The sequence below is a fragment of the Acanthisitta chloris genome, unplaced genomic scaffold (assembly GCF_000695815.1).
Source record: "Acanthisitta chloris isolate BGI_N310 unplaced genomic scaffold, ASM69581v1 scaffold25826, whole genome shotgun sequence".
In the NCBI taxonomy this organism is placed as follows: Eukaryota; Metazoa; Chordata; class Aves; order Passeriformes; family Acanthisittidae; genus Acanthisitta; species Acanthisitta chloris.
Window position 1 is genome coordinate 52712 of NW_008676881.1, and position 20069 is coordinate 72780.

Below are 20069 nucleotides of genomic sequence, written 5' to 3' on the forward strand. Positions count from 1 at the left end.
AAAAAAAAAAATCACAGTGAAAGTACAAATAGACACTTCTAGTCTTTAAGAATACCTCAAATGTGTATTGAAAATAGGCTTTCTGAGGAAACAAAACACTGCAGTTCTTAGGCATAAAAAGTTATTCAAAGCAAGTCCCCAGTATTAAGAGATTTGTTTGTTTTTCTTGACTATGTCATAAGAAAAACCCAGTACTCAAAAGATCATTTCCACAGCATAAGTGCTGCTCACTCAGTGCAGTACTACTAAAGGACCAAAAAAAGCCCTAGGAAGTAAAAGCAATATGTTACAAAGTAAAAGCAGTATATTTCTACCAACACTAGTAGAATAAAATATTAAGGATCAAAGACTTCAACTTGTGAAGTTCAAAGACAAACCACTACAGTTTTCTCTGGAATTGAAGTTAAATAGATCAGCTAAATGTATTATTCATTGTTAATTAACAGCTTATGAAAGAATGGCAGCTGAAGAACTGTTAAAGCCAAATGTGTCCCGTAAAGTCTGAGCTGAGATCATGTCTCTAAGAGCTGATGGGTAGGATAGTTTTCTGCAGATTCACCTTTATGAGAGCATATTCCAGCCTTTCCTCCACAGAGCTTTTACGCCACTCGTCAGTCTGTACAACCTTTTTTCCTCCTTGGGCATGATTCTGAAAAGGAATAAAACATAAAAAGTACAATTACAGACTTGTCTTTTAGAAAAATGAGGATAATTCCAAGGACTCATGAAATAGTTTTAGACGACTCAAAAGGTTTTTTTTATATACATGCAAACCATGCTGACAACACCTGTGATGTACCACAAGCACTCAGGGGGTCTACATCTCAAAGAGTGCATACGTCACTGAAAAGGTAAGCAAAATAAAGGGTAAAAAAAAAAGTAAAAAAAAATAAAGGGAGCAGTTTGATAATTTCTACACTCTTAAAAATGATGAAACGACTAATCCTAAGGGTTTTACTTCTGGGAACGTAATTTAAATTGATTCCTGGCCCACACACTACACTTAATTTTAAAATCCTAATTAATTTGGCACTAATTCTGTATCTGCTGGAACAGGTTATGTTATTCCACATCACAGACGTTTTCAATCAGGCAGCCTACAGAGCTACTGTTTGTCATGCACACACACTGTCCCAAACCACCATGTATTTCCTTTGTTTCACACTCATAGTCCCCTTTGGTATGAATGCAGAGGCCAAAAGGGTTTCAAAATGCAAAGCTCACAAGCACCCACCCCAGGAAGGCTCCTGGAACAGCACCCTATCGTCTAATTCAGCCAGCACACTTCAAGTAAGTAATTTCTTTTCCCCATCCAGTTAATGGACATAATCTTTCAGTCCTTATAAACTTCCTATACTTTGGAGTGCTCATCAGCAATCTTTTAAAGCTAAAGCCATGGAAACACCACCTCACTCATGGGAATAGAAACCAGAACAAGTTGTCATTCGTGTTTATACAAACGTTAGCTAACTTCATAGCTTCTTGCAGCTTAACCTTATCCCCTTAGTTTGTAAAAAGGGAATGAAAGGAGGAAATTGTGCCTGGAGAGGTTGCACAGTTCCCATACTCAGTTATATTAAAAATCTGACTGGACATGTCCTTGAGCAACCTGCTCTTGGCTGCCTGCTCTGAGAAGTGGGTGTTGTACTAGACCCTTTCCACCTCAGCCCTTCTGTGATTCATTGAAACGGTACCAAGAGCTCCTCAATCTCTGGTCAGACACTTAGTAAGGGAAGCATTCCAACCTAAAAATAATCCATGAAGCTGCAGGTTGGGCATGCAGGGACCCCTGTGTCAAGCACTAAATGCAGATCTTTAAAAACAGGATGATTATACTGCATGCTGAGGATGAAAAAAACCTGCCTTTGGAAACAGAACTCCCATTCCTATAAAAGGTACATAGTTTCAGTTTGAGAATATCTGCAGCTAGACACTTCATGAAAAATGTTTTTCAATCTCAAACTTCAAATGAAGACTGGTCCTCTAAATCTGCAAGGATAAAATTCCTCTTTTTTGCAACTAGGCTATTTTACTCCCACAATAAAACTAGCATCACAAATAAAAGCAGAAATTCCAACAACAGCTTCCCATACTTATAGATGTAGGAGTCATCATCTGCTTTCATTTCTGCTTTTTATGCTCCATTTAAATTCATATTCTGCCTTCTGCAGAAACACTGCTTAAATAATGCCTTTCTAATTCTCCTTTTTATTTCCTCCTCTTTATGCAACTGTGAATACCCCAATGGTGCAACTTGGCTTATACACAGCCCAAGCACAAGGGATAGGGAGAGTCTTCCTGTAGTAGCTTTCAACATGTTGCCATTGTTACTATAAAGCATGCACCACCATAGGGTGAACTACAAGTGCACTTGAACCCAAGAACCACCTAACCCGAACAGATTTTTGCTGCAGCTTCCATTCAGAACAGGACTGCACCAGTAGTCTTATGGATGATAATCTGGAAACCTTGAGGTGGGTAAACTTTGTCTTTTATCAGCACCATCATTACCATATCTCAAGAACACTAAATAGCTGATCCTCACTCTTGACATGTCACATGAACTGAAGCCTATGGCACACTTGCAAACCACAGGCTACTTCACCTTTTACAAAACATTACCACCAGAGAGACAGGTTCAGTCTTTGTCTCCTACAGTGCACTTGTCAATTAAGCTCCAGCACTAAGATTTTCTTGGCTGTATGTTAGCCTTTTCTGGTTTTTGTTTGGGGTTTTTTTTGTTGATTTCTTCGGGGGAAGTTTGTTTGAGACTTTCTGCTTCTTATTTCTGGGGTTTTGTTTTCAGAGTTTTGTGGGTTTTTTTAAAGAATGCCTACGCAGCTTGGTCTCCTGAAGCATATGAAGAACTCTGGTACAGAATCTTCCATGGCACTTATGAAACTGGAGAGGCTCAATCTATCACAGATTTCTCATTTTATTCTGTATTAATAACTGAACCACTTGTAGTATCATTAGAAACTTCTCACACCCACTGTTACAGTGACACATGCAGGTTATAGGCTGTTTTACCCACCATCTGCAGGTGCTGTTAAAGCCCAGGTACTAAGATAACTACTATTCAAAGCTTAAAAAAAAGTTACCTGAGCATAATGTAAAAGTTTCTCTGTCGCATCAGGATCTTTGTTCCAGATTAGATTCTCACACAGCTGTAGCAATTCCTTGTGGATATCATCATACACTGGCAGATTCCCAGCATTCACAATTCCCATGTCCATGCCATACTGCAAAACCCATACAGAATCCCCCAGACAGGGCTGTCAGACATAGCACTGCACATCTGCCAACTGCAAACATATGGAAGCCAAAAGCACATCATACCTTAATGGCGTGGTAAAGGAACACTCCGTGCATTGCTTCCCGGATGGCATCCATTCCTCGAAAGGAGAAAGACAGATTGGAAAGACCTCCACTTATCCTGGCTCCCGGCAGGGTTTCCTATAGGAAGTACACACAGATTTTTAAAAAAGTGCTTTCCAAAAAGGGAATCTTAGCAAAGCATTCTGTTCATAAAACAGTTGGTCCCTGAGCTCACTGCATGGGCTGTGCATCCTTTCTCTCTTTCCTGCTCCAGATCCTTCTAGCTATTCAAATCCGTAAAAAGCAATTCACAATCTCCGCAGAAAAAGATACAAGTAAAGGAAAGATCCAGCTTAGTTATGCATAAGCAGCCACCATGGTTTCCAGAGTCAGTGCTATTCTGAACACCTCAGCCCTCCCACTGCTGCATTCAGAATTTTCCCCAAGCAGACATACTTTTGGCTCTTCCTTTCCCCACTTCTCTGGAAACAGGAACAGCCAGTCTGCCTGCTTGCCTGCCTCAGGAGCAGGCTGCAGCTGAGCAGCTAAGCTCAAGTGTGCAGCCTCCCTTTCAGGAGCCCTCTGGTGACAAAATAGCCTGTCGGGTGTCTGAGCCCCAAACGGCTACTGACAGAGCATCTCCAGACCTATCAAGGTGCCTTGTGATGCACAACAGTACAGATTCCATGGCTGTATTCAGGTGATGTTCTTCAATCTTCCTTACACACATTTTGGCTAAATAAAGAGTCAGGGGGTGCACAACTCCCCTCTGCAGAAACAGGGATTTTATTTAAAAAGGCAGCTTTTTGGATACCTTCACAGAGGTCATTTTAGCTAGCGCATGAATGTGATTGTTACCTCCCTTAATTAAGGTAGTATATTTACAGCAGAGAAAATGGACTGAAATATATTTATAGAACTATTTGAAGATGTTCTACTGGATGTTCAGCAATATTGAGGAATGGTTGCACTTCAGAGGAATACTCTCCCTTGCTAAACTAAAATGCATAACATTTTGCATAATCTTGTTGTGAGGGAAGGATATTTTCTGTTTTATAGGGGGTTGGATTTTTAAGTCATCTCAGCAATGTACTACAAGTTAAAATAAGTTACAACTTACTTTAATGGTTTTAGTAGCATTGATAAAATTTATGGCATAAAGGTTATGTTCTTCCATTCCAGTTCCTATGGTCAAAATATTAGGGTCAAATATTATATCATTTGGATTGAAATGCACTTTTTCCACAAGGAGATGATAAGCTCTGGAACAGATTGCAATCTTGGTTTCTGTTTCTGTTGCCTAGTGAAAGGAAAAAAATTGTGACATGAAACTTATAGACCACACAAAAAATAAACTCTCCAGAAACCATTTACAGCTCCACTGACTCAAAACTGAGAAACTGAACATCACAAATACTAGAAGAGGATTACATATAAGAATTTTCTATTAAACGTATCATCATATCTATACCTGGAGTTTTGACTCAATTCATAAAAAACAAACAATCTCATTCCCCAATGTTTCATGATCCTACACAAAACTTTATATGTTTTTTGACATAAGTAAATTAATTCACAAAGATTCCACTCTCATGCAAAACAGAGTTTATGAACTAAAAATATCTTTTATGAAGAAAAGTGGAGTTCAGCATGGCTGAATAGCAAGAGACATGTTCTTGTGCTAGCAGAGCTGCACTTAGAGGAGCACTTGGATTCCTCAAACGTGGTAAGAAATAAGAAATGGTAACAGATCAGGGACAAAACTATTGCCAAGGTTACACAGACCTCTTTGAATCACCTGTGCCAATGAAACAAACATTTGCCTTGTACAAGAGTAAGAAAGCTTTGCACTCCATAAAAAAATACCTCTCCTTTAAAGCAACACTCACCTGTCCCATTTCATCAAAAGCCATAACAACCACAGCTGCTCCATACAATTTAATTTTCCTTGCTTTCTCCAAGAAGTCTTCCTCACCTTCCTTCAGACTGATGCTGTTTACAATGCATTTCCCTTGGCAACATTTCAAACCTGCTTCGATCACTGAAAAATTTGAGGAGTCAATGCATAATGGCACCTGTAAATAACAGTGAAGTAAGCCAGGAGTATACACACAAGTCATGAATTCAAGTTCTACATGCTGTTTGTCCACCTGGACATAAAAATGCACACAACATTAATCAGCATTTCTGCATAAAAGTTCCCACATGATAATTGTAGATTCACTTTGCTTTGCATGCAAAACTCAGAGCAAATTTAACGCAACAGCTTCTATGGCAACTCCATCACACATCATAGAGATCTCTACTCTTCCCTGTATTATCTTGTGGTTTTCATTCAGATACTCATTTTTAGAGAATGCACATTGCAGGACTATCTTTTTAAACCATCCTATATCCATAGCAACTTTAAGTTTTGTGGAAAGCAATACCATTATGCACTGCCAACATATAAATTATGGCTCATAACTGCTGCAAAATGAACCTGCATTCAACTTTTCTAACCAGTGAAGAGAGCTGGCATATATTTATCTGAAAACAGAGAGTGAATGTTAAACCTTCTGTTTCACCCAAAGGCCTTCCCTGTTACAGTACCTTTTCCTCTCAGGGGACAACTACATCTGCTTACTAAGCAGCTAAACGGGCTACTAGATAAAACACCAACAACATGTTCTGAAAGGCAGTTTACAACTCAATAAAACCTTCTTTATTGTGACTCAGTTACAACCTTTGCAATATCAGGTTCTGAAGAAATCAAGTTACAAAATCTGGTCATTGCAGTGGGGCCATCCAGCATCCCATCATCCATATTGATGTCAAGAACCTGGGCCCCCATTTCAACTTGCAATTTGGCTACACTCAGGGCTTCCTAAAGAAAAAGTCAAAAAAACAAAGCAACAGTCAGTAGAAAAAAAAACACTAGTTATTCTCAGGACAACATTTCACTTCTCCAAACTAAGCATGCAGATAAAACCATAAAAATTTGTATGACATACTATAAGAAAATAAGGAAATGGTCTGTGATGTACAATACATGACAGTTGTTAGTATGGAACAATATATAACTAATTTGCTCACAGAATATGACACCAGAGACCTAATGTGCTGGAAGTGTCATTGACTGTAGACAGTTGGTCATATGCTTAATTGAATGGTTTCATATTTGCATGGTAACAAGGACATTTGACTACATAGGGTACTTAATTTTTAGAGGCGGTTCAACATTTATCCAGCTGCAGAATAATCATAAGTGCTAAGAAGGAAAGCTAAAGCTTTTCCTCCAGCCTACATAATTACCTGAACACCCATGTCTGTTCACTTTCTCTTTTTTGTCATTCTGCAGAGTCCATAACAGTCTGTATTTAAAGCTCTCTTTATTTAATAGGTCTAACCTGCTTCATGACTTCTAAGAGCTAAAGAGTCAGACTGCCTGAAAAACAAAGGCTTTAGCTTTGATTGCATTAACTGTAAAGTCAGAGCATACCCTGGGACACAGTCTTAGCTCTCAAGAAACGTCACTCTGCTATTTGTTTCAATGTCACTGACAACTTGCAACAGTAAAGAATGAGTCCCCCATCTTCTTCACTTCTGCCCTGCAGTGGTTTCAAGAAAGCAATTACCTTCCAAGCACCTTTTTCTGTATCAACTCCCATGTAGCATGCTGGAGTCAGTGATCAAAGTATGTAACAATGACATGGCAACCATAAATCTGATCAGGATTGAGGAAGGGAGCTGAAAGAGAGCGAGGCCTCACAGTGCCACAATCTATCCCAAGTCAGATGTACACCATATGTTGAAGGAGGTGATTACACGCACTTTTCTTCCTCCCTTGTCTGTAAAATTGACTCCTAGATGCAGCACAGACCAGGACTTTTTCTAAACCATCAGCTGTATAACTTAAATTAAAAATTCAAAGTTATATTTCCTCTAACACTTGTCAAATAAAAAAACCTCCAAGTCCTTGTAAAATCCCTCTCACAAAGTTATTAGGAGCTGGTACACACAGAAACAAAGAACAGCAAGAAAATAAATTCTCTGTGTTTTCTTATTCTTGTAACTGGCATAGAACAGTGCTTTGTGCCAGCAAAACAAACAACTAATAACACAGTGCAATGGAGCAATGAAAAACCAGAGCATCAGCTATAAAGACTATTGTTAAAATGCATACTTCATAGTTGCCTGCCATGATGAGTTTAGCAAACTTCCGTGATCCTGCAACATTGCAGCGTTCGCCAATATTCACGAAGTTGGTGTATGGCCCAATCCGGAATGGCTCCAGACCTTGAAAAGGTATTTGTTAACATAGTTGTAAAAACAGCAAAGAAAAAACTGTGTAAGGAAGACAAATCCCTTTTCTAAACTGTAAAGAGGTATCTCTCTTTAAGAATAGTGATTTCTCATCACATTGGTGCTCTAATAAGTAACTAGCAAAGAAATGCAATGAAGCAACTTCCAACACTTACACCAAAGGTTTCTATCCTTCCTCAATGACAGTCAATAATTTACCTGACGCACAAAAAGTAACAGCCAACTTGTCCAACATAAAATGACATGAAGCTATGATTCTCTGGACATCTGTATGTACATACACACCTTCTCTCAACTTCCAACTATGTTACCTCCTGACTTTACCACCATGAGAGAAGCAGCAGCCCACTGAATTGACTGACCAACAAGGACAGCTCTTAATCACATACTCAATTTCAGAGAAACAAGGCAAGCTGGACCCTTGGGTCCAGAAAATGCAGAGGCAAACAAACCCTACAGCAGAACAGAATAAGCTACTGCATGACACCACAGGCCAACCATGATTTATTTCACTTACGCTCAGCTGATTTGATTTTGAGATGAAAATACCAGACCAAAAAGAACTGTTTTACTTGGATACATGGCTCAAGGGCTTAAACTAAAAGAAAGCCTGACTGCAGAGCATACAGATCTAGACTTTACTAAGAGATGTTCTAGACCTGGATGTACTGCTGGAGCACTATCCCAGTACAACTGAGTCAACAGAGGGCAGCTCCCTCACAGTATGTGCACAAGGATGTTGTCCCAGCTCTGCCATCAACTGTAGCCAAACTACCTGACCTCTCTGTGCCTGACCCTGTGGCAAAGTGAGGGTAAAGACACCCACTCACCCTTACAAAGTGTCTGGGCCTTAAGAGAGTAAATATGCTGGCTTGATTATATTATACAAGATTGCAATAAAATGTTCCATGAGTCCTTGGGCCAAAACAGTAAGATTTAGTTCTGGTTACACATCCATAAGCTTGCTGGATTCAGGCAGAACCAGACATTCATAGTGTTGTTCTGATCAACACCAGCCAATAAATTTATAAAGGAAACTTGCAATAGTTATGAAGCTCAAACTGTTACACTCCATTTTACCTGACAGCAGCATGTATCCTTGAGAGAGAGAAGGCGGAACACGAGGCTTACAGAATTTCACAGCTTCGGCAATTTTCCTGAGTTACAGAAAGAATAAAGTTTTCAATAAAAATTAAATCACTCCAGACAAGACTCAGAATATACCACACATAAACCCACATTTCCAATTTAGCCCTGTAGCAGACAAGACTGATTAGCTAGTCTCACTTTGTGAGGCCGAAGGCAAAAACATACTCCCAGAAGATCCTATCATAGCTATTTGCAGGGAATGTGCAAGGCTGAAGGTTTTTCAGATACAGAATGTGGGATACTACGCCAGTGATTGACATCAGAACCAGTCCTCAACCACAATGACTCTCACCATATTCATGATTTGCTGAGCTGAGCAACTGCTGATGATTTCAGAAAAAGAAAACCAAAAAGGTAAACCAACAAACAAGGCACAAACATTTCTGAGATGCCAGAATGACTCATGCTGTTCACCTTCACTTTCTCTCCACTCCAGTTAGGAGTGACAGGCAGTGTCCTCTATACATTCATTTGCCACCTCTTTCCAGTTTATATCAGGGTAAAAATGAATCACAAGGGGCCCTTCTTTTCAAGCCCAAGTGAAAAAGGGAAGCTTTCCCACTGACCTACTTCCAGCAAGAAAGAAAAAAATGCTCTTTCTGACTAGCCAGGACAAGCACCAGCTGTACAGCATTCCTGTTCTTCTGTTCAGGCACTTCCCCAATGCACCCACACACCTTCCTTCCTTCTACCATCACAGAAACCTTAAGTTTCACTTTGTGGCTAAGATTGCCAGAAAGAACATACAGCACAAATAAAGTAGAGATGGGAAGTCTATTCTATCCTACAGTAAAAAGGGAGGAGTAATTCTGAAATAATTTTAGATGAAAAAACCAGCAGATATAATCCTTGTTTGAACCCTGCCTCTACTCATTCTTCATAATACACACACCTGTGAAAGCCAGGTTATTACTGCTCCATACATTGCTGCTATTGGCATTCAAGTGATTCATCTTTTCAGGAAACTCTAAGACAAACCATGGAATATTGCTCCATAAGAAAAAAACTTCCCAGTCCACCTAAAGCTGTAGCACAAGGTACCTGATATGTGCTGGCGTAGTACCACAGCAACCTCCAACTATGTTGACTAAACCATCCAGAGCAAAATTCTGTCAAAGGGAAGAAAAGAGAGTTTTGTTATAAGTAATAAAAGTATCTTTTTAATATATATATATATATGCATTTAATTATCTTTCTCCATATGTTAAGCAATTCAGAAGAAAAACAGTAACTTCAAAAAAACCAACTAGCACTACATGTTCTCTTTAGGATTTGTTTTGAGATGTGGATTCCCAAGGCAAACCAGCAATTTCAACACCTAATTTTAGGAAACTACATTTGAAACTGGCCTATTTTATACTGAAGCCCCAGATGAAAACCTGGATGAGTATCAAAGACTACTCATACTGTAGTATACAAGAACATAAACATGCAGCAAATACTATGTCCTTGCTAGCACACTGCAGCTCTAGACACATGGTTCTGTCTTGCACAGATCAATTGGCATGTGGAAGGACACCCTGCACTGCAACACCACCACCATCAATGGTCCTTATACACACAACTCTCTAAAAACCTGCCAAGTTCAAAACCAAGCTCAGCTTTTAAAACAATTCCCAAATATAACAGGAAGAACAAAGGAGTGCAAGAAGTAACATCCACAGATCAAGCAGCAGGAAAGCTTAGTAGGACATGAAAGTAATTAAGGTTTTCAAAGTTTCCTAAGTAGGTTTTCCTAATGTCATATCTCAAATCACTATCATTCAAGCAAATTGTCTATAAATAATCCAAATAACAAATGTAACTATCTGGGAAAAAAAAAGCAAAACAACAAAACAAATCACAATAGTGTAACAAATATGCATAGAATACAAGCAAAGAGTTCTTGTCTACTAGTATGTCAGACACAACATAATCACAAGAAGTATTTCATACCTTTATATGCTTGGCAGTCACTTCTGGAGTTTCATCATAACCACCAAAAGTATTGGGAAGACCTTGAGACATGATTTATTTTTTTTTAGTATTACAATTTGTTTAAAACCCTCAAGAACATAATTAAATTCCATAAAAGACACACTTAAAGTGGCAACAATTGTATGAGGACTAAAATGCCTCATCACCCTTGCAATCATTACTCAACAGATTATTAATAACACAAGAAAACATTCTGGGTTCACTGTCACAGAACTAACAGCAGTTACTTTCAGCAGTTTTAAATACTCTTACTCTCTTTTTAATAGTAAACCCAAACATCTTTTCATGCAATTTCAACTCTGTTATTGCTAAAGAGATGGAACAGGTTAGTAACATTTCATCTGCCCGTAAGCATAGGAACATGTGCACCAACACACCTGCGTTAGGGTAACAGATGATGTAGGCTGCTGTACATTTTCCAATTGTTTCAATGAATGGACGCATTTCAACTGCCCCTAAAGCACAGTTTAAGCCAATACTGGAAAACAAATTTTCAAAAATTATTTTGAAGTAAAAACACCTTTTACAAACAAAACAGACTAATGCTAGTGCTGGCAACCGCTAACTCCCACAATCATCTAAAACAAAACCAACCTGATCTCCAATTTCTTTAATCATCATCAAAACAGCAAGACTGTGCAAAAGGAGAACCCTCAGGTAGAAGAAAAGCACAAGAGGGAAGGGGGTTGGACTGAATTGAACTGGAAACAGTAAATCAAAATTTCATTTCAAAATCCAGGAGGAAAGTGGCAGCATTTTGACAGCAACTGCAGCAACACGACGGCTCTGTATTTTCTAGGTGAGAGAGAGAAGTGGAATGAGAATGACAGATTGGAAAAGAGTCTTATGTTACAGGAAGAAGTACGAAAAAAGGTTGAAAAAGCAAGACCTGCTTCAAGCTGCTAACTCACCATTTTCTTTTAAAATTATACATAAATTATGTCAACCTTGGAAGAGACCAAGCACTTCCCCTAAGATGCCTGATGGCAGGACTAAGCTTGGGCAACTGCATCTGCTACATCTTGGTAACCAAGACAGCACTACAGCAGAGTTATTTTTGCATGAATAAGCTTCTTAATTTTACCAGTACATGAGATACAGCCATACTTTGATTCAGTGACACATGAGACTTGCTCTCAAAATGTCTACTTTTGTATGAAATAGGAAAATTTCTCTTATAGAAAGTATGTAAGAGATCTTTTACATATGTCTCCTGATATCTGCACCATTCTAGAAACCACCTTAAGGGCACTGCAAAACTAGAAAGGTGCTCATAGTGCTGCTGGAAGAGGGAGATGTTAAAAAACTTTGTCCTTTCCTGGAATAAGTCTCAGAGGGGATGTAAACTAACCCACAGAAACAAGAATGGGTAACAGCCACACACCCCAACTAGCCACAGAGGCTGTCTCAGAGGTAGCCAAGTTATTTAAGCGCCTGTATGTCTACATAGCTTCACAGAGGTCAAAAGCAGTAAAGCCCTGCACACTGGGAGCACAAGTGTTTTTGGACTTTCTCATTTCCAAGGAGTAGGCAGGACCTCAGTAACTGCACAAGTAGTAGCAATAAACACTTGCAGTCAGATTCGCTTGTTGAGCAGAATGACAAATCCTTGAGATCTGAGGGGCTCACAGCAACATCCAAACCCAGGGCCTTGAATATCTCCCAGTCACAGACCAAGATCAAATAATACACAGACCCCTTTTTCCCAATAGCTTAGAGGTGGAGGAGTTGGTTGGGGTTTTGCAGGTGGGAGTCTATATATTTGGGATCTTTTAAACAGCCAGCTCTACCTTCAAAGTGCTTATTCTAATGCATCTCATACTGCCCTGAAAAAAACTTGAAAATCACCCTTTTAGTATCCCCTGGACACAAATAGCACACACAAGGAACACACAGTTCATTACAGCAATCAGGTTCTGGAATGTATCTCAAACTGGTGGCTAATCCCTCAAGATTTTCAAAGCAAAGCAAGGTAAGAATGGTTAGCAAATGCAGCCAAATGCAATGTATGTCCTATTACTAAGTCATTCAATTTACAAGCTTCCAGCTCACACTCCCTACACTCCAAACTGCCTGAATTACAGAGTTGGTGACAAATATAACCATAAGCGTAACACCATCCAAGCATTACCTGGTTCAAAACTGCAGTACAGACATGCACATTCATTCAGAAACAGAAAGTAGCTTCTGTGGCCAGTATCATCTCCCCACAGCACTCAACAGCATCATGCAAGGACACGTCTGAGAAAAGCAAACTGTAATAAACATGCCTTAAAAGCCAGCAGCCTTGAACCAGATTGCTGGTGTGCTATCACTGCTATCCTAGTCTAATAACCATCACACATCTTCAACATCACCTTGCTCCCTTGCTCGTTTCTTTACAGCAGTCACACATCTACTCCTGTGAAAGATGAGGCTTCAGAGTGCTCTTGGGATCAGAACAAAAATCCACATTAGGGCACGAAACTCTGTATGTCTTCTTAATACTACCACAGTAGAAACAATCACAGGATCTGAAATAACACACCTGAGCATCTTTCAGCACTTAATAAACATAGTTCAGGAGTTCTCGGCTACCACCTTATATCAACAGGACACAAAGCACACAATTGCTAGGGTGGGCTCCAAATCAAACTGACTTAAGGAGGACACACGACCCTAAACAGGGTCTACAAAACCTAAATGGAAACACATGAACATGTATAACATGACACCCAGGATACTACTATTAATCAGCTTTTTTTCAACCTTACAGCCACTCTGTACCAATATGGCCACAGAAACAACATTAAATGCAATCTGTTCCCACAACTAAAACCCTTCTGCCACAGTGCTGTATAGTGGCTTTCACATAAATGAGAAACAGGCCCCAAGCATCAGACCCATAAGATAGTTTTTACGAAATATGCTTTAATAAACTCCTGATTTCTGTTCCAGTGCTCCTCTCTTCAGAAGCAAGAGTTAGAGCTGACACAGACTCATGCCAAATATGGATCACTAGGCTGTGATGCCGAGAGGAGGAGTCAACTACCACCCTGTTCCAAGAGGCTCCATATGTTACTTATGGAACACCGTCTGGTCTGGGAAAGTGGAGCCTCAAGGGCAGTCAGGAAAGCTGTGAATGCAGTCTTCTGCTTTTGTATCACTGAGATGACAGATTGCATGGTTTAGTCGGAATTTTGTGGTAAAAACAAACAATGGCTCATCACAATGTGCATGGTGTGCACTACTAACAGTGAATTAAATATTTTCAGTCAGAATATTCTAGGAAAAAAGTCTATTTCTGGTGCAAGTTTCTGTGTGAAGAACCAACCTGAGAGTAAAAATGGTAAAGGGGGTAGAGAGGTCAAGGAGGAAGTAGAACAGGGCATTAGAAACACAGAAGAACAGAAAGACAGGGAACAGAATTCAAATGAACATGCAAAACCTTACACAAGGACCAAATGTGCCGCATTATGCGTTTGCACAGATCTTCATCTCATACTTATGTCAACTTTTCTGCCTGAACAGAAAAAAATGCAAGTAAATGGAGGCATCAGAAGCTCTCAGAACAACCATGCACATCCTTGAGAAAAACACTCAGGAAATATGCATGTTTTTGTAAGAGTTCAGTAAAAAGAACACTGCAATGATATTTTAGGATTTGCTCTTTCAAACCACCCTGAAACATTCCCAGCTGGCATTGCTTCTCTCTAAGAAAGAGATGTAAGCCCTGCCCATACCAGGGACTGGCTCCTTGCACAACCCTAGACAGCAGGAGATGGCAAGCTACACTTTCAGACTTCGACCTAATTGTGATTTCAGTGGCTGGTGTAAATGCAAACCCTAAGATTATTTAAAGCAAGTTTTAAAAATTCAGCAAAAACCATCACAAAACATGTCAGCAATGCATATGATGAAATACGATCAAAGTTTGTATAGCTTTCATTTAGCTGCAAGCAAGGGGTTAAAATGGAAAAGAATCACAACCCGCAGATAGCTTACTAAGAGAATGAATGATGCATTTCCTTACCAAAGTGGCTTACTGTGGGAAACACTAATGACAAATGCCTCTCCTGTCTGGCCTGAGAGGGTACGTCCACTCTTATCCACAATGGTTCCAGAAACCTAAATATCAGTTGAACACAGAGAAATGAGAAGACTTAAATTCACAAGAAAACGAAATATTTAAATGGCTGAACTGCTATCAGTCAAAGCAGAGGGACTCGTGCTCCACTCAAAGTGATGAGGCACAACCCAAAGACAAAAATTAAACCATTTTCTCCCTATAAAATTTAAATATTTAGCTAGGGGAAAGACAAACATTTGACCCATCTTCCTTCTCCTTCTCCCTCTCAGGGGAGGCGGGGGGGATAAAAATGGAGAGAAATAACTACTATGAAACACTGAGCAGCCAGGCAGCATGAGAACCAAGGTGGCCTCTGAACCAGTCCACAAGGTGTTCCTGTTTAGGCAGCTATCAGCACTCACTTCTACTCACCTCCCCCTTCATGTTATTTCAGATCTCAGGACTGCTATTAAGTTATTTGGTGGCTGGTGGGAAGGTGGGAGAGGTAGGGCTGACCTTAAAAACAAGTTGCTCCTTTTGCCACAAGGTAACATCAGATGTTGCAACTTCATAGTGGAAATAGGAGTCTTAACCTGGATAATCACACCTCTTTAGTACTACACAGAGAGAGATGCACAAGTAATAAATAATGTAGTGACCCCCAACTAACAACCACAAAGTTGAGAGTTTGGGAGGCATATGAATGAGCTAGGAAAACCTTTCCAAGTCTAAAAATCTTTCTTTCAAGAGGATGAAATGAGTTTAGAAGACTCCATGCAAAGGTAAATCCACTATCTACTCCAAAACATCCTTTAATATTAATGCTATTTCCCTTCAAACTACTCAGGCAAGGGAGGTGATCAGAGGAATCCTGCAGAGCTGGGCTAGGGGTTATACTTCTCAACATAACTGAAATGGGAGCAAACAATGAGACAACCAAGCCCATGGACCAGTCTCTTCCACACAATGAAGACAAAAAGTCAACTCTGTGAATCAGAAAACACTCCATACTGACTTTAATGGTAAAAAGTGGAAACTCATTGCTGACCAAGTAAAAAACTGTGAACACAGGAACAGTTCTACATAATGGCACCTCCAAACTAGCCTTCACTGTTCAAGAAACTAAACTAAGTAACTAAGTAACAGCAGAATTAGACACAATTTCCAACCTCACTGGCAGTAAAAAATCTACAAAGAAATAAATGGAAAAGGCAGAGATATCACTAGGCCATCACACAAACCCCTGATGTCTGCACTTGGAATGCTGTATTCTATTGTAATTCTGCTCTGACTCGAGGAAGTGGAAAACAAAGGGGACGATAATGAATGAATGGAATGGAGCAGCTAAATACATAAGGACTGTTCAGGCTGAGAAAAGACAACTAAAGGAGGTTCTCAAAAATGACTATGAATGCCATGACTATGCAGCAAAGGGAAGACAGAACAGCTGCTTGTTGTCACTTTCAAGAGACAAATGGCAAGACACAATAGAAGTTATCAGATGCACTGCCCAAAAGAAAGCAAACTTTCAAATCAGCACATTCCCATAAACTCTGAACATTACTGTCATAATATTTTGTGGATGCCTGGGTCCCACAAAGGTTTGAACACAGGTTCAGGAAAGCTGTAAACACACTCAACAAAAGGCTACAAACAGATACAAACTGCAGCTCAGAAAGCCTAGGCTCCAGAAAACTGGAGGAATACATTGGAACTTTCAAAATAAGCCTATTCTTTTGCTAGATTTGTTCCAATGCATTCATGACCAGAATGAATGACCGGTCAGAAAAAGACACATCACAAGAAATAACATGGAGTTATTTTTTTCTGACTTCCAGTAGCCACTCATTCTACTTGAAAACATGGCAGAATATGCTTAATTTCATCCTTGAAGGACTGGTTCTTATTACCCTCAAGACTGCAAGCCAGAAAGAAAAATCGTCATCAGACCTTCTCCTGTGGAATTAAGCAGAATCAATACACACTGGAATGAAGTCGTACATTAGTCTTCAGCTTGATTAGCTGGACCGAGCTACTCAGGGCTGATTTCATAAAGCTCTTCATAAAAGAGTTTTTACTTTCACAATCCAATACACTAATTTCCTTCATTTCAAAGCACTCTAATCAACTGCCATCTCAGGTAGTTCACAAATCAAGCTTAAGTATATGTCAAATATTAAAATATACTTACAAATATGGGTCGGGGAGGATACTCTTCCTCAAACAACATCTGGAGTGCAAAAAGAGCTGCCTACAGAAGAATATATTGCAAGATATTAGTGATGTTTTGGGAGTTCTTCAGTTTGTCATTTGTGGTTTTTGTTTCTGTGGGTTTGCTGCCTTTTCTTAATTATTATTTTTATGGTTGTTTATACAACTTGCAACCTCGTATGGCCTGCCAGATCTTCCTACACTCAAGAAGTTATACCCTTACCCCCTAACATCTTCCAGATGTTCCAACACACATTTTGGTAACAAGTAGAAAAGAAGCATCACAGGGAAACCAAGTAAGACCACAACTATTCTGAAGCACAAGTCACATCAGCAAGTACTTCTTCCTCGTGTCTGGAGCACAACTTCCACCCCAAACACGGTTGTATGTACTACTCTCAGTACACATTCACTGCCCTTGAATCTGTTCAGACGTGCAGTTTCCAAAGGAGTCTAGTCACCACAAATTTTTACAGGAAGGACTGCTAAGGACTCCTCGGAAGGTCCTGAAAAGTGGCCTGCTTCCTTAAGGTAAAAAAGATGCATGTGGACATCAGCCCAGCATTATGTTAACCCTATAGACTCCTAGCCAAACCTCAGTGATGACTGGTCAAATCTGCAAAGGGCAAGCCATGCCACTGCATATGTTAATCAGCCTGTGGTAAACGACTAAGGAAATGCTGTGTGCATATCCAGCCAGGTTTTTCCATGTAAAACTGAAAGACAGCTTTAAGCACCCTAACAAATCCACCACCTGCACTGAGCAGTTATTAGATAAAGAAGTAGGTGTCAAAACCACATGAACTGTGGCATATTTCAAGCTTTTATTCCTTCTATTTCACCTTTCTAATCCTCTATTCCAAATTTTTAAAAATTGACAGCAAAGTTCACAAAAAACTCCACCTTTTAACAGAACAGTGTTACAAGCCTCCTCAAGCCTGCAACCAGATACACTGGGCATTCCCTCCCCAGTGTGCATCACAAGCATCCTTTGGACAGACATATTTACATTGAAAAATACAAACATGAGATGCATTTGGAGATGTTTTGCAACACAGCAGAGCTTCTGGGAATAAGAGGACAGCTGGCACAGACAGCCAGAAAGATACGAATGGCACATATTAAAAGGCAAAGGAAACATTCTGGAAAAGGCTGATTATAAACAATCTCCTTACAGTCTACCCTTTGCTATCGACTAGCTGATAGCTCTTAAAAATCCTATGTTGAATTTCCTTAGATAGGACACCAAATATTTATATTACTGAGGTGTTTTTGTTCCAGAAGTCTCACCTTAGCATTGGCAGTATCAAATATTGTTTCCACTAACAAGATATCAACTCCTCCATCCAAAAGTCCTTTGGCTTGCTCCTTATAGGCTTCAACCAGTTCATCAAAAGCTGTAAAACAGGAATGATGTTAATTTCATGTGGAGGTATCTCTTTCAAGGCCACTGCCTAAGTTAAATAACTTGATGGTTATAAATACTTACTTATGTTCCTGTAATCTGGTCTCTCCACAGATGGTGACACAGAGAGAGTCCTGTTTGTTGGACCCATGGCCCCAGCAACATATCTCCTAATTCCTAAACCAAGACACATGAGGAAAAAGAAAGGAAAAGAAAAAAGAAGAAAAAAGTTAAAAATAACAACTCAACAATACACCTTCAGCTTTACAATGACAGTTAATGTAAAATACCTCCAAGGACACCAAGACATGCATATCATTCAGGTGTGAAGAACTACAAAGGAAATTCTTGTCTCAGAATTTAGTCAGCACAAGATCACCCAGCACAGCTGACTTTTTTGTTTTAATCCTATCCAATAAGATGTTCAGTGTATACACACAAGACAGAAGAACATCTATGGAAAGGGCACTTGGCTCAATTTATCTTCTAAGAATCATTTGTCTCTGACACAGGAAACTTCATTCAATTAGTTTAAAAGCACAGCATAGAACTGCCCTGGCATTTTTCACTAGATAACCTTATCTGAATATTCTGGCATGTGTCATAAAAAGAAAATAACAACATTTTTTTAAAGCATATTTCAAATCTTACATTTTTACTGCACACTATGAATCACATCAGTAAGGTGTTATCTGGACAGCAGCAGCACTGTTAGTTTGAAATACATTTTGATTGTAGAATACAAGCAGAAATTACTAGTCTTTGAAAGACAGCATTGCCTATAGCAGTGTAAATGAGCTATAACCCCCCTCACATAATGCCTGGAAGGTAAAAGACTGCACATTTACAGATGGCAGTCACATACCACTCCAGTAGTTGCTGAATAAAGTTAAACCACTAGACAGACATACACTAGGAGTAACTGGTAATCTACATTTACCTGCAATCAGCTATCCTAGTTCTGTAGTACAAAGACTTGTGCTGTACAAACCTACAGAACTTATATCAGTGCCTGCTGAATTTATTTTCTCTAAAACACATCTGAAGATGTGTATCACCTGCAGTCCAAACCAGACAGGCACAGGACAGCTATCCTGCAGAACACATTAAGGACCAGATCCTTCAAACATGATTAAATTAGTGGGATATGAATAGAGATATAAAATTGCTACTGTGCCTAACTTGCAGACATGCAGAGTCTCATTTTATGTCCCTAAAATGTAAACCATCAAACTATCCTCTTGTTAGCAACATTTCAAAGATTGTAGCAAGACAGTCAAAACCACAAATAAGTAAGAAGTTAAAATAACTATTGCTTACCTGTCTGAGCAGTTACACTGTCTGCTGCTTTTCTGGCCACCTGTGCAGAGACTCTGTTTAACCGATATGCCTAGAACAATTACAGAAAATTACTGAGCAACCTTGAGTTCAGCACAGCCTTACTCATCCTCAAAGAAACACAATACTGACATTCAGTAGCTCGCTGTACACCCTGAGGGTTCCCCAAGTCACACAAATATTTATAAGCACTACAACAAAGCTTCAAAGGGAACAGTTCTATATATATCAGCAACAGTTACATGGCAGGTCTCATCCCACACACATTCAAGCCTACAGCTGCAAATCATAAAACTTCATTCTGCAAGGTACTAATTA

General features: G+C 39.5%; 1 protein-coding gene across 1 annotated transcript in view; it reads right to left on the reverse strand.

The window, feature by feature from the left end:
• Positions 1 to 20069, reverse strand: part of MTR (5-methyltetrahydrofolate-homocysteine methyltransferase) — a gene marked incomplete at its 5' end in the record, with an annotated part of 42531 nt that overhangs the window by 19013 nt on the left and 3449 nt on the right. Inside the window, 16 exons of the mRNA XM_009076313.1 lie at positions 560 to 649; positions 3102 to 3242; positions 3340 to 3456; positions 4439 to 4618; positions 5208 to 5393; positions 6044 to 6184; positions 7484 to 7596; positions 8704 to 8780; positions 9814 to 9881; positions 10708 to 10769; positions 11127 to 11227; positions 14762 to 14856; positions 16989 to 17048; positions 18299 to 18405; positions 18498 to 18590; positions 19734 to 19803. Of these exons, the coding sequence (XP_009074561.1) occupies positions 560 to 649; positions 3102 to 3242; positions 3340 to 3456; positions 4439 to 4618; positions 5208 to 5393; positions 6044 to 6184; positions 7484 to 7596; positions 8704 to 8780; positions 9814 to 9881; positions 10708 to 10769; positions 11127 to 11227; positions 14762 to 14856; positions 16989 to 17048; positions 18299 to 18405; positions 18498 to 18590; positions 19734 to 19803 (1701 nt within the window). The remainder of the gene's footprint in view (positions 1 to 559; positions 650 to 3101; positions 3243 to 3339; positions 3457 to 4438; positions 4619 to 5207; positions 5394 to 6043; positions 6185 to 7483; positions 7597 to 8703; positions 8781 to 9813; positions 9882 to 10707; positions 10770 to 11126; positions 11228 to 14761; positions 14857 to 16988; positions 17049 to 18298; positions 18406 to 18497; positions 18591 to 19733; positions 19804 to 20069) is intronic.